The 14,293-nt window shown below is 45.7% G+C and overlaps 1 protein-coding gene across 1 annotated transcript in view; it reads right to left on the reverse strand.

Annotated features, from left to right (window-relative positions):
* The window catches only part of KLHL6 (kelch like family member 6), a 63,849-nt gene that overhangs the window by 25,490 nt on the left and 24,066 nt on the right, over window positions 1-14,293 (reverse strand). The window contains exon 2 of the mRNA XM_004038081.5: window positions 11,222-11,387. Coding sequence (XP_004038129.2) covers window positions 11,222-11,387 — 166 coding nt within the window. The remainder of the gene's footprint in view (window positions 1-11,221; window positions 11,388-14,293) is intronic.

Raw genomic sequence — 14,293 nt, forward strand, 5'->3', positions numbered from 1 at the left:
ATGTTCTCCAAAATCTGAGGTCCTAGGGGACTTCACCCATGTGACTCCATGTCTCCCTCAAGGTGCCTTCAAATCCACTTCAGAATCACTGAAGTCCTATTTTAGTCCACATCAGCAATTCTGTTGACCATGGTGTCCAAGTGGCCTTGGCGTTATTGCAAAGGGTCTATAAAGACATTGATATTCTTACCTTCAGCTCCGACAAATCAGCATGTGTGAAGGTGTGATGAGATTAATAACATTTAAATTTATTTCAAAGTATTTCTGAATTCATTGTAATTTTTGTTGTTGTTTTTTGAGACAGAGTCTCATGCTGTCACCCAGGCTGGAGTGCATGGTGTGATCTCAACTCAATGCAACCTTCACCTCCCGGGTTCAAGTGATTCTCGTGCCTCAGCCTCCCAAGTAGATGGGATTACAGGCTCGCACCACCACGCCCAGCTAATTTTTATATAATATTTTTAGTAGACACAGGGTTTTGCCATGTTGGCCAGGCTGGTCTCGAACTCCTGGCTTCAAGTGATCTGCCTGCCTTGGCTTCCCAAAGTGCTGGGATTATAGGTGTGAGCCACTGTGCCCAGACAATTGTAAATTTTTTGTCAAAACTTTTCTTCTCCAGCAATAGACACTAAAAGTAAAGTTCCTCTCCTGTGAGGTCTGTGTTGGTGTTTAAAAGGGGTCTTCATGCTAAAAATTTGTGAATTACCATTGATTCTAATCTTCCATCCTCACCTCTCTTCCCCTCTCCCGAGCGATGCTCCAGCTCCAATCCCATGGCAGTATGTCTCACAGTCCCCCAGGAGGGATATTCTCTGCTCCCTCTAGCCCCTCCTTTCAGTCCTTGCTCTAGACTTGGCTGAGAAACCTGCTGGTTCCTGGAAGCCTTATGGAGTGGGCAGAAAGGGAAGGAACTAAGACCTGCAAAAGACCTGCTCACTAAGGCAGGGCAGGTGTGGGGGGACTGAGGCAACCGTGGAAGTGGACTGGGGAAAAGACCAGCAGTGTGGCAAGCTTAGTCAAGATTCAATCAGCAAACAGCCCCTGAGTTTCCAGAGAAGACGGTGGTGGCCCCAGCAGGCTAGCAGGGCACAACAGGCAATACATGTGACCCACATATTCAAGGGGCAAGTGGCATGGCTGGGGCTCAGTGATTCAGCCCAGCGATGAGGTAAGGACCAGGGAGAAACACTGTTGTAAAGATTAAGTAGAATGATTGCATCTCGGACATGACTGATGCTCAGGGTGTGGTTTGTGTGTGTGTGCGTAGGGCACAGGAGCAGGAATGGAAGCAGAAGACAAGTGCTGAGAAGCAGCCCCATGAACACAGGCAGCTGCAATAGGTGGGGTGGTGGGTAGAGAAGGCTGAAACAAGTCCACTTCCAGGTTCTCTCTGCCTGGAATACTTTTCTCCCAATCCTACTGCCACCATCCTATGAGGTCCAATTCAATGTCCCCTCCTTTCTGCCTTGGGCTCTACTTGGTTTGCCCAATGGCCTGGAGGCTCATTGAGAATCTTTCAGGGATAGTGGAGGGAAGTGGATATATGGAGTTGGAAGTTCTGGGTTTACTTGAAAATTCCACCCATAGCTCCACCACTTGATGAGCTGAACACTCTCTCTCTCTCAGCTAGTTTTCTCATCTGGAAAGTGCTAAGAACATAAAACTCACCTCGCAGGCTCACAGTGAGGGTTCTACCTAGCCTGCTCACCCACAAAGACATGGTCAACATCAAATGGGATATGTAGGGGACAAAATTGCTACAAAAATGTGATCTGTACTCCATATTTTTAATCTTTATATTCTCCTGACAGCTTCTCACAAAACACCTTGCACTTAGAACATGCTTAGGAATTTGTGGTAGTTAGGGAGCAGTTAAAGTCAGAATCTGGTAGCGATACAGATTTTCATTACAATTAAAAACCCCACACCCCACTTCCTGTATTTTACAACCTATAGGCAGCAACCGAGCACAGGCTTACTCAGGGAAGGGGTGATAGAGCAGGCAAAAGAAGATAATTCTTGGCTTTTGAGTTTCTAAATAGACTTTCAGAACTTAAACTAGAGAAGTGGTTTTGAAAGAAATACCAGTTAGTGGTAAGAACCTAGCCCTTCCAGCCTCAAAAGCCAGAGTCCTAAAGAGTCTGGGTACAAAGTTTATACCAAAACAGGAGACGTGAGAGAATGGATGACAAAGCAAGAGTCAGCTTTTCCCACCCTGGAGGCAATAAAGATTCCCAGGCAAGGAAGAGGGACAAGAAAGAGATTGTCTAACAACAGAGTGAGAAGCAGGGGTGGGTTCCCGAGATGATGCCTTGCTTCCCATCCCAGGCCAAATCTCCAGAGTGAGGGGGATGCTAAATGTCCCTTATAGGTTGTGAATCTGAGAACAAAAGAACATGTGCCTTGATAGCAGAGCTGAAAGCAGAAAAGCAGCAGTCCGGTATGGCAGCAGCAGATGAGATGAGAGTGTATTGTTTCCAGACAAAGGGGCCCTGTGGCAGTTGCTCCACGTCCCCTGTAGCTCTGGATTTGTAAAGGAGAGGGAATGGAAGTGTCTTGTGTCTTAAGAGGGGCACAGATGTAGCTGAGAGGATTGCCAGACCTGAAGAGGCTTTGCAAACAGGACAGAGAGAATGCAAAGTGACCTGCAAGGACCGATGACCAGAATCAGGTAGGACTGGGGACTTGCTGATGTCAGTGAGAAAGGAATGAAAAATCAGAGAGAGACTGATAGGAACACAGGTGCTCCAGTGGGTGCCACATGGACCAATAATGCAAATGACCATGGTAAGCCCAGGACAGATGCCTCTTTTTTCAATGCCCTGGCACTGTATAAATGTTTCCTGGAACTATACAAGCAACCCGAATCCTGAATTGATTAAACTTTCCTGTGTCACTACCTATGATTTCTGCCACTGGTAGAATGAGAACTCAGGATAGAAATTAAGTTCAATGATAGATAAATAACAGGTTTGGACGACCACAGTGCTCATGCCTGTAATTCCAGCACTTTGGGAGGCTGAGGCAGGAGGATTGCTTGAGGCAAGGAGTTCGAGACCAGCCTGGGCAACAGAGCGAGACTTTGTCTCTAAAAATAATAATAATAATAATAATAATAATAATAATAAAAAGCCGGGCATAGTGGTGCATGGCTATATTCCCAGCTACTTGAGAGGCCAAGGTAGGAAAATCTCTTGAGCCTGGGAGTTCAAGGCTGCAGTGAGCTATGATTGTGCCACTGCACTCCAGCCTAGGTGACACACCAAAACCCTATCTCAAAAAAAAAAAAAAAAACAAAAACAAGAAAACAGAAAAATAATAGGTTAAATCACATTGTTTTTGGCACACTTCAGTTTGTAGCCTAAGATTCAGACCCTCTATACTAGTTAGGACTCAAAAAGAACAATATGAAATTCAAAAGCAGGCAAAACTAACCCATGGCAACAGATGCTAGAGCAGTAGTTAGCATGGGAAAGGACTGGCTAGGGAGGCTGTGAAGGAGAGTTCTGGGATGCCAGGGCTGTTGTCAATGTTGATCTGACTGGTGGTTGCATGGTGAAATACACATGTGAAAAATCATCAAGCTGGAAGCACTTTAAGAAGTGTACATTTTACTAAATGCAAGTTATACCTAAAAATAAAAGCATAAACAATTGAGATCAAACACCGAGAAATATAAAGACAAAAGAGATGTTAAATGGCCAGCAGCAGACTCATTCTGGGGATGCTTGGTGGTGAAGGGGGCCAGCTCCTCCACACCTGTGGGTATTTCTCATCAGGTGGGACGAGAGACTGAGAAAAGAAATAAGACACAGAGACAAAGTATAGAGAGAGAACAGTGGGCCCAGGGGACCGGCGCTCAGCATACGGAGGACCCGCGCCGACACTGGTCTCTGAGTTTCCTTAGTATTTATTGATCACTATCTTTACTATCTCGGTGAGGGGGATGTGGCAGGACTATAGGGTAATGGTGGGGAGAGGGTCAGCAGGAAAATGTGTGAGCAAAGGTCTCTGTGTCATAAATAAGTTTAAGGAAAGGTGCTGTGCCTTGATGTCACATAGGCCAGATTTATGTTTGAGTTTACACAAACATCTCAGTGTAGTAAAGAGCAGTATTGCCACCAGCATGTCTCACCTCCAGCCATAAGGCAGTTTTCTCCTATCTCAGTAAATAGAATGTGCGATCGGGTTTTACACCGAGACATTCCATTTCCAGGGACGAGCAGAAGACAGATGCCTTCCTCTTATCTCAACTGCAAAGAGGCCTTCCTCTTTCATTAATCCTCCTCAGCACAGACCCTTTGCGGGTGTCGGGCTGGGGGACGGTTAGGTCTTTCCCTTCCCACGAGGCCATATCTCAGGCTGTCTCAGTGGGGAGAAACCTTGGACAATACCCAGGCTTTCTTGGGCAGAGGTCCCTGTGACCTTCCTCAGTGCATTCTGTCCCTGGGTACTCTCGAGACTGGAGAATGGCGATGACTTTTACCAAGCATACTGCCTGCAAACACATTTTTAACAAAGCACCTCCTGCACAGCCCTAAATCCATTAAACCTTGAGTCAACACAGCACATGTTTCTGCGGGCACAGGGTTGGGGCTGGGGTTACAGATTAACAGCATCTCAAGGCAGAAGAATTTTTTGTAGTACAGAACAAAATGGAGTTTCTTATGTCTTCTTCATTCCACATACACACAGTAACAGTCTGATCTCTTTCTTTCCCCTACAGGTGGCCCCAGGCATCCAAGGTTCCCCAGAGGGTGCTGGGCCAGTCTTGCCCCCGACACACTTGCACAGAGCACTGCTGGTTCTCAGAACATTGCACTGGGCAGTCCTGCCTGAGGACACCCTCCCCGGAGGCCCTAGCTGCCTTCAGGGTGATGGCTTGTTTCAGGCGTCACTCTGAGGCATGGACAGAGCATGTGCAGTGGAGAACGCACAGGCTACGCACAGGACCACAGGAGTCAAATCCAGGCTCCCCTCTTACTAGCTGTGAAGACTTGAGCGTTTCCTTAACATTGCTGAATTTTATGCCCCTCATCTACACATTGAGGGTAAAAAGACCTACCTGATTTTTTTTTTTTTTTTTTTTTTGAGATGGAGTCTCACTCTGTCGTCCAGGCTGGAGTGCAATGGTGCGATCTCAGCTCACTGCAACCTCTGCCTCCCGGGTTCAAGCGATTCTCCTGCCTCAGCCTCCCAAGTAGCTGGAAGTACAGACACCCGCCACTACACCTGGCTAATTTTTGTATTTTTAGTAGAGACAGGGGTTTCACCATGTTAGTTAGGCTGGTCTCGAACTCCTGACCTCAGGTGATCTGCCCGCCTCCACCTCCCAAAGCGCTGGGATTACAGGCGTGAGCCACTGTGCCTGGCCAGACTTACATGACTTTAAACAATGTAGTTCAGGCAAAATAGCTGCTACCGGCTGGGCACGGTGGCTCAGGCCTGTAATCCCAGCACTTTGGGAGGCCAAGCCAGGTGGATCACCTGAGGTCAGGAGTTCGAGACCAGCCTGGCCAACATGGTGAAACCCTGTCTCTAATAAAAATGCAAAAATTAGCTGGGTGTGGTGGCACATGCCTGTAATCCCAGCTACTCAGGAGGCTGAGGCAGGAGAATCGCTTGAACCCAGGAGGCAGAGGTTGTGGTGAGCCAAGATGGCACCACTGCACTCCAGCCTGGGCAACAGAGCAAGACTCTGTCTCAAAAAAAAAAAAGTTGCTACGTGGTGAATGCTCTGAAAAGGGCCACTGTGGCTGTCATGTGGACCCAGTAGACTAACCCTGATTGCTTAATGCTTACAGTAGCCACACAGCAACACTGGTTGACCAAATGTAAGTGTGAGAGGGAGTGCATCAAATAGTCAACAGGCTGATTTTATGTAGATGATAGCAAGGAAATAATCCAGCTGGTTTTCTTGCCTAGATTGACTGGCTTCTATGGTGTTGAATAGATATAATCTGTGAGTCTCTGTCCATGACAACAGAAATTCATGTGTGTACATAGTATATCATAGTAGGTGCCTGGCACTTCATCAGGCACCTATAAAATGAAGCAATTATTAGTATTAGCCTGTGAAATATTTCCTCCTCTCTTGGCCCACACCATTTCCAAGAGCCAGGATTGGGCTTCTTAGTGTCGCCTGGAAGGAGACCAAGTAATTTCTGTTGGAGTCTTGAGCAGTTTTTTTTTTGTTTGTTTGTTTTTTTGGTTTTTGTTTTGAGATGGAGTCTCACTCTGTCACCAGGCTGGAGTGCAGTGGTGCGATCTCGGCTCACTGTAACTTCCACCTCCTAGGTTCAATCGATTCCCTTCTGAGTAGCTGGGACTACAGTCGCACGCCACCACGCCCAGCTAATTTTTCTATTTTTAGTAGAGACGGGGTTTCACCATGTTGGCCAGGATGGTCTCGATCTCCTAACCCCGTGATCCGCCTGCCTCAGCCTCCCAAAGTGCTGGGATTACAGGCGTGAGCCACCGCGCCTGGCTTCTTGAGCAGTTTTTGAGAAGTCCTTACATCCAGCTAGTAATGAACAAGAGTGACACACTCATTAGTGCATTTATTCACATATTCATGTATTCCACCAATATTCATAGCATGCCCGCTATGTCCCAGGCATTGGATAAGCCAAGGAGCCAACCCAGGCCATCAAGTCAGCCACTGACCACACGGCTGTCTCATCCGCATTAGCCTCATGCGCATTCATCCTATTGTAAACAAAGGCAATCCTAGGGAAATAAGCAACACTGGACCTTCACCAATGTCTCCTCTAACTGCCACCATGTCACTGCCCCAGAAGGTTCTGTGGGAGCCCCTCATGGGCTCTTCTCAGGCCCAGGCCAGATGACCAAGCTTCCACTCCAGCATCCCCCTTTTTCCTCACTTTGGCCACAGGACTTAGCCTGGTTTTCTTCTCCTAAATTGCTGCTTCTAACCAACTGTTATGTACCGTAGGGATCCTTACATCCCAGACCAAATGCAGGGTGAGGATGGTCTCCCTGACCTCACATCTTCTTGCTGCCTGCAGATAAGCTCCCAATCCCTTACTCTTTCATGAGTTGGTTTTTTTTCCCATGAATTGTTGTTTGTTTGTTTTTTTTTTCATAAGTTTTTGGGGTACAGGTGGTATTTGGCTACATTTCATGAGGTGTTTTGTTTTGTTTTGTTTTAAATGGAGTTTCACTCTGTCGCCCAGGCTGGAGTGCAGTGGCGTGATCTCAGCTCACTGCAACCTCCCCCTTCCAGGTTCAAGAGATTCTCCTGCCTCAGCCTCCTGAGTAGCTGGGATTACAGGCGCCCACCACCACACCTGGCTAATTTTTTGTATGTTTAGTAGAGACGGGGTTTCATCATGTTGGCCAGGCTGGTCTGGAACTCCTGACATCAGGTGATGCACCCGCCTCGGCCTCCCAAAGTGCTGAGATTACAGGCGTGAGCCACTGTGCCCAGCCTCATGAGTTTTTAATAATAAAAATGAAAGTAACAGACATGGCAAACTTCTCAAACAAACATGGCAGTGCCCTGATTGAGAAATCATTCTCCTTCAAGATGGAAAAATTCTGCCAAGTCCTTACAGTCATTGTCCCAGGTCCATAGTTTGGGGCTGGCTTGCTTACCTACGACTCAGAAGCCTGAAGGTCCAGTTAAGGAAAGGGAGGCCCTTGGCTTCTCTAGAGCCCCTACTGGGTGGCATTCATTTCAAAGATCCCACCTCATGTGAGAACAGGTCCCTTAGGCCTTTCCTCTTAGATGCTTCTCTTACTTTTACCTTTCCAAAAACTAGTTGGGGAAAATGTGTTTCTCCTCATGATTGGCCAATGCATTACGGCCAGATGATTGCAAAGTTCTTCTAGTGGGCAGATCAATCAGTACCTGCCACACCCAAAGTTTCCTCCTAAAAGAAACTGTCCTGTTTCATGGCATCACTGATTGGTCTGTAAACCCAAGGCACCCACGCTGTAAACTGGCCAGCAGCTCATGACGTTGCCTGGCCTGGTAGGAAAAACTCTTCCCAAACAGTGATAGAGCTGATTGGTTTGGTCATCAGATTGTCTCTTCCTGGACCAGGAAATTCTGGGAGAGAAGCAATTGGTGGGTAACAGGAAGACACTAAGAGCAGCTGAGTCACACCGATGGTGTGAAAATTAAGAAGCGTTTATTACTGGGTGGGGCGGGAAGCACCGAGATAATCTGATTCCTGTTCATTTCAGTCCCACAGAGGTGGTACTGACTTCTGCAGATGTTCTAAAAGGACCAGATAAAATGCCATCACTGGCACACTTTTCTCTACCTATAACTCTGAGTTAATTAAAATAAAGCACCGATTCATTTCATCATTCTAATCATGTATCATATGAACATGATAAAAAAAACTTTTGGCCGGGCATGGTGGTTCACACCTGTAATCCCAGCACTTTGGGAGGCCAAGGCAGGTGGATCACAAGGTCAGGAGTTCAAGACCAGCCTGACCAACATGGTGAAACCCCGTCTCTACTAAAAATACAAAAATTAGCCAGGCATGGTGGTGCACGCCTGTAATCCCAGCTACTCGGGAGTCTGAGGCAGGAGAATCACTTGAACCCGGGAGGCGGAGGTTGCAGTGAGCCGAGATTACGCCACTGCACTCCAGCTTGGGCAACAGAGTGAGACTCTCTAAAAAAAAAAAAAAAAAAAAAAACACACACACTTTTAAACATGGTCTCTTACAATCCTAACCAGGGGGGGGAGAATTTAGGAATGCCTTAGGGAAATGTTCTCATAGCTCAATGTCAGCCCCGTTTATCCAAGGCACAAACTATCCAAAGTAAAGTAAAAACCACACAACTGATGGGAAGACACTTCCATTCCCGGAAATATGCTGTACTTTGAAAACATCATCTCATCTAACCTCATAATAGCTTTCCCTGGAAGGTGGGATGTTTATCAGCCTAATTTTACAAATGAAAAATCTGAATCTCAGAAAATTTAAGTAACTGGTCCACAGCCACATAGCAAATAAGTGACTGACCCAGGGTTTAAACCCAGGTCTGCTTGCCCGTGTTCTTTCTACTCTGCCACTCTGCCTTATAAGAGATCATTAGCAATAACTGGACATGTTTCACATCTAATGTGACCCCAACAATATTATGCTGCCATTGAGAAGAACAAGGTAGTTTCCACACGCAGACCTGTGGCAATGCCCAAAATAGAATGTGAAGTAAAACCAGTAAGATGCGAAACAGGATGTATAGTGTGCCTACGCTGTGTTAGAAAAAATGGAAGCCTGAGTGGGAGTGATATGCATATAGAGACTGCTATATGCATGGAATATGAAGAACAGCAGGACTCTGCAAACAGGCAGTGTCATTGCTTCCCTTCCGGATTTCTGAATTTAGAATGGGAGTATGTTTTATCCATTCAAAAGAATAAATAATTTTTTGCCGGGTGTGGTGGCTCATGCCTGTAATCCCAGCACTTTGGGAGGCCGAGGCGGGCGGATCACCTGAGGTTGGGAGTTCGAGACCAGCCTGGCCAACATGGTGAAACCCCCTCTCTACTAAAAATACAAAAAAAATTAGCCAGGCGTGGTGGCACATGTAATCCCAGCTACTCGGGAGGCTGAGGCAGGAGAATTGCTTGAACCCAGAAGGCAGAGGTTGCGGTGAACCAAGATTGCGCCATTGTACTCCAGCCTGGGCAACAAGAGGGAAACTCCATCTCAAATAAATAAATAAATAAATAATTTTTACAAACCACAAAGTTATTTCAACAACCTATAAACTTCTGTCCCTTATGATGCTGTGAAGCCTGAATATGACCCCAGTTTTCTCTGTCTGAGACTTCATAGCAAGTAACCCAGAGTCAACAGAAATCAGTGGGTTAAATAGATATTTGGAAGCCCACAGCAATCTTCTCTTATTTTCTTAAGAATTGACACTTATAAGGAAACTGAGTACAATCGCTTCAGAAAGAAACTTGCTAATTTCTGCCTAGAAAGTAAAAGATATTTGGGATTTTTTGAGGCAAGGGATTACCAGAATAGGGAAATCAACAACAAATAAAGCTCACTCTGTCTCTGCACCATGTCTGTCCTCTCTCACTGTTCTCATTAAAACTAACATCTCTATGGAAGTTCATCACTTGAGAGAAAATTAAAAATGAGGCAAGGGGTGGGGGGAATGGAGAAAAATAATTTATGCCAAGTGATTCTAAGTATATTAAAGTTGGCCGGGCACGATGGCTCATGCTTGTAATCCCAGCACTTTGGGAGGCTGAGGCAGATGGATCACTTGAGGTCAGGAGTTCAAGACCAACCTGGCCAATATGGTGAAACCCCATCTCTACTAAAAATACAAAAATCATCTGGGCATGATGGCATGCACCTGTAGTCCCAGCTACTTGGGAGGCTAGGGCAGGAGAATCGCTTAAACCCGGGAGGCAGAGGTTGCAGGGGGCCAAGATGGTGCCATTGCATTCCAGCCTGGGTGTCACAGCGAGACTCTCTCTAAAAAAAAAAACAAAACAAAAAAGGATATTAAAGTTGTAAACATAACAAGACTAAATGAAATTGAATAAGGATATGATCAAGCAAGGGAAAGGCTAAAAATGCACACCAAAGACAAAAGTCTTCCAGGAAATGATCAATAGCTATGACTAAGTACTAGTTTTAAACTTTTGTACATTAAAAAAGCTGTATTTTAAAATGATGAGTCAAATGACTAGCAGGAAAATATCTGAAACATACATTACAAAAGATTATAGTCTTTACTATTTAAAAAGTTTTTATAGCTCTTTTGAAAAGCCACCCAAAACTGAAAGGAGAACAGAAAACAGAAACATAAACACCACCCTTGATGAAACCAGGAGACATCAGTAACCCCAAACCACAGAAGAGCCACTGGCTCCAATTAAGCTTCTGCAAGTTGTACTTATTGTTCCTGGAGTCAGGACCCATGCCTAGGTTCTAGGCACAAAGCTCCCCTGGCTTCATCTTATTAAGGAGTCAATGCCCTATCTCACTCCCTCTGAGAAATTTTCCAAAAGAACATCTTCTAACTTTCAAGTAAGCACAAGCCCAGCTAGGGGTGTGCGTGTGTGTGTATGTGTGTTTGTGTGCGTGTGTGTGTGTGTGTGTGTCCATGTCCCAGGTACAGGCCTGGGAGCTAGACCAGGTCTGGCCTCTGGAGAATTACTGCATTCACCTGCTTCAGAGAAGAGCACTGAGCCAGTTTGTTCACACACCTGGAAGAGGTTAGCAGCCTCCAGGACCCGCTGGACATTCTGCTTGGTGATCAGCGCCTTGCTGGTGTACGTGTAGTCCAGCAGAGTGTGCATGGTCTCAGCATCAACCCCTTTAATAATGATCCTTTTCTCATACTTTTCCTTTAAATCGTTGCAGAACATGGCCCTGGAAGAGAAATGTGTGAATGTGAATCGTGCCGAGACCCTTGGTTCCAGGCCTAAAGAGATCCCCTTTCAGACTCATCAGGCCCTCACAGAACAGGGGGTTTCCCAAGGTCAGGTCCTGGGCTGGTGGCTCTCTGTTCTCCAGCACCCCCTACGCATTAGACATTTCATCAGTACTTACTGAGCTGAACTGAACTGAACTGCCCTGCTCCTCCATGCCCGATTGTGATCTCCGAAGTCAGTCCCAGATCTATTTTATTGGCTTTTATTGGCTCAAAGTGCAGGAGATTCATCTGAGGGCATTGTGGAATCCCCAAGCTTCATCTTTTCTCTTCCCCCCAGCACCCAAACAGGGCTTCTGACTCTCACACTAGCTCTCGTCTGGCCTGGAGCCTGGCCCCACATTCTGGCCTGGCCAGCTGAGGCCCAGATACCTGCCAGAAGCGCAAGTGGCTCCTGTAGCTGCCTCTCACCCCAGCAGCTGAACCCAATGTCCGCAGGTTCCCAGATGCAGCTGGAGCCTTGAATTCCCTCATTTCAGGACTCTGTCTCGCCTCTGGATTCTGCCTTTCCTGCTCCCTCCCCACGACTGGACTTCCAGATATTTAGCCGCCATCTTGGCAGCAGGGGAAGAGGATAGAAAGGATGTAGGTTTTATCGTAGCATTGGATGGACCAGGATTTGAACACCAGCTCCACCATCCCAGGAGTTGGACAGGTCATTTAATCTCCATGACCTTCAGTTTTCTCATCTGAAATGGGGATTTTAATAGCTATTTTTTAAGTTTATTGTAAGGATTACGACCCAAAGGACTATAAATCCTTCTACCATACAGTATGTTCATTGCAGCACTATTCGCAATAGCAAAGACATAGAATCAACCCAAATGCCCACCAGTGGTAGACTGGATAAAGAAAATGTGGTACATAAACACCATGGAATACTACGCAGCCATAAAAAAAGAACGAGATCATATCCTTTGCAGGGACATGGAAGGAGCTGGGGGCCATTATCCTTAGCAAACTAACACAAGAACAGAAAACCAAATATCTCATGTTCTTACTTATAAGTGGGAGCTAAATGATGAGAACACATGGACACATAGAGGGGAACAACACACACTGAGGCCTACCGGAGGGTAGAGGGTGGGAAGAGGGAGAGGATCAGGAAAAATAACTAATGAGTACTAGGCTTAACACTTAGGTGATTAAATAATCTGTACAACAAACCCCCACGACATAAGTTTACCTGTATAACAAACCTAAATACCCCTGAACTTAAAATACAAGTTTCAAAAAGAGAGATATAGAGATTTTTTTTTTACCCCATGCCAGGCCCCATGCCAAGCCCATAAGAATTTATCATGCTTCTTGGACTTTGACATTTAAACTGTTGGTCCTTCCCAGGGAATGTGTGAGCAATTTTATTTATTTTTAAAATGCATGTAACTGAACCACGCTCTGAAAACATTTCTGGAATTTTGGAAACTTAAATGGTACCTAAAATATAGCAAGAATGCATGAATTAAAAGTAGGTGGGGGACCGGGGGTGGGGGCTCATGCTTGTAATCCCAGCACTTTGGAAGGCCAAGGCGGGTGCATCACTTGAGGTCAAGACCAGTCTGGCCAACATGGTGAAACTCCATCTCTACAACAATACAAAAACTAGTCAGTCTTGTCTAATCTCTTGAACCCAGGAGGCGGAGGTTGCAGTGAGCTGAGATTGCGCCACTGCACTCCAGTTTGGGCAACAGGGCAAGACCCCATCTCAAAAAAAAAAAAAAAAAAAGAAAGAAAGGAAACGCTAACCCCACAGTGTGACTCTATTTGGAAATAGGGGTTTTAGGAGGTAATTAAGAAAAATGAGGTCATAGGGCTGAGGTCCTAATCGGATAGGATTGATGTTCTTATAAGAAGAGGAACAGAGACCAGAATTCTCTTGCACGTGCTGCCCCGTGTGAGGACTCAGCGAGGAGGTGGCCATCTGCAATCCAGGAAGGGGACTTCACCAGAACCCACCCATGCTAGCACTCCAATCTCGGACTTTCAGCATCCAGAACTGTGAGAAAATACATGTATGTTGGTTAATCCATCCAGTCAATGGTGTTTTGTTATGGCAACCCAAGCTGAAAAAGGCACATTTTGGTACTGAGAAGTGGGGTGCTGCTGTCACAAATACCGAAAAAATGCGAAAACAGCTTTGGAACTGAGTCATGAGTGGAGGTTAGAGGAGTTTTGAGGTAAAAGCTAGAAAAAGTCTAGATTGCCACGAATAGGATGTTGGCAGAAATATGGGCATTAAAGATCATTCTGGTGAAGTCTCCAATGGAAATGAGGAACACGTATTGGAAACTGGAGGGAAAGTGATCCTTGTTATAAAGTGGCAAAGAAAGGACTAAACCGTGTTCTGCTGTTTTGCAAGAGGTGGAACTTGCAAACAATGAAATTGGATATTTAGCTGCGGATACATCTGAGCAAAGCGTGGAAGAAGCAGCTTTGTTCCTCCTACTGCATGTAGTAAAATGCAAGAGGAGAGGGGTGAATTAGAAAAAGAATGTTTAGGCAAAAGGGAACCAAAAATTAAAGAGTTGGAAAATTCTCAGCCTACCCATTCTGAGAAAAATGAGGGAGCACGTTCTGAAGAGAACGCCAAAAATGTGGCTGGACTATCATTTAATAAAATGCTTATGGAATTATAGGAACAGAAAGAAACACTGCCAGTTTGAACTGAAGGGGAAGAGACAAGACAATTGAAGGAAGGCTGTCAGACTTCTTGGATTTGACGGTAAAAAACAATGAGGTACTCAGCTGTGAACATGCACTAGTTTTTTCTGTTTTTGTTTTTGTTTTTGTATTTGTTTTGAGACAGAGTCTCACTCTGTCACCTAGGCTGGAGTACAGTGGTGCC

Source organism: Gorilla gorilla, chromosome 2 (assembly GCF_029281585.2).
Source record: "Gorilla gorilla gorilla isolate KB3781 chromosome 2, NHGRI_mGorGor1-v2.1_pri, whole genome shotgun sequence".
Classification (NCBI taxonomy): Eukaryota; Metazoa; Chordata; class Mammalia; order Primates; family Hominidae; genus Gorilla; species Gorilla gorilla.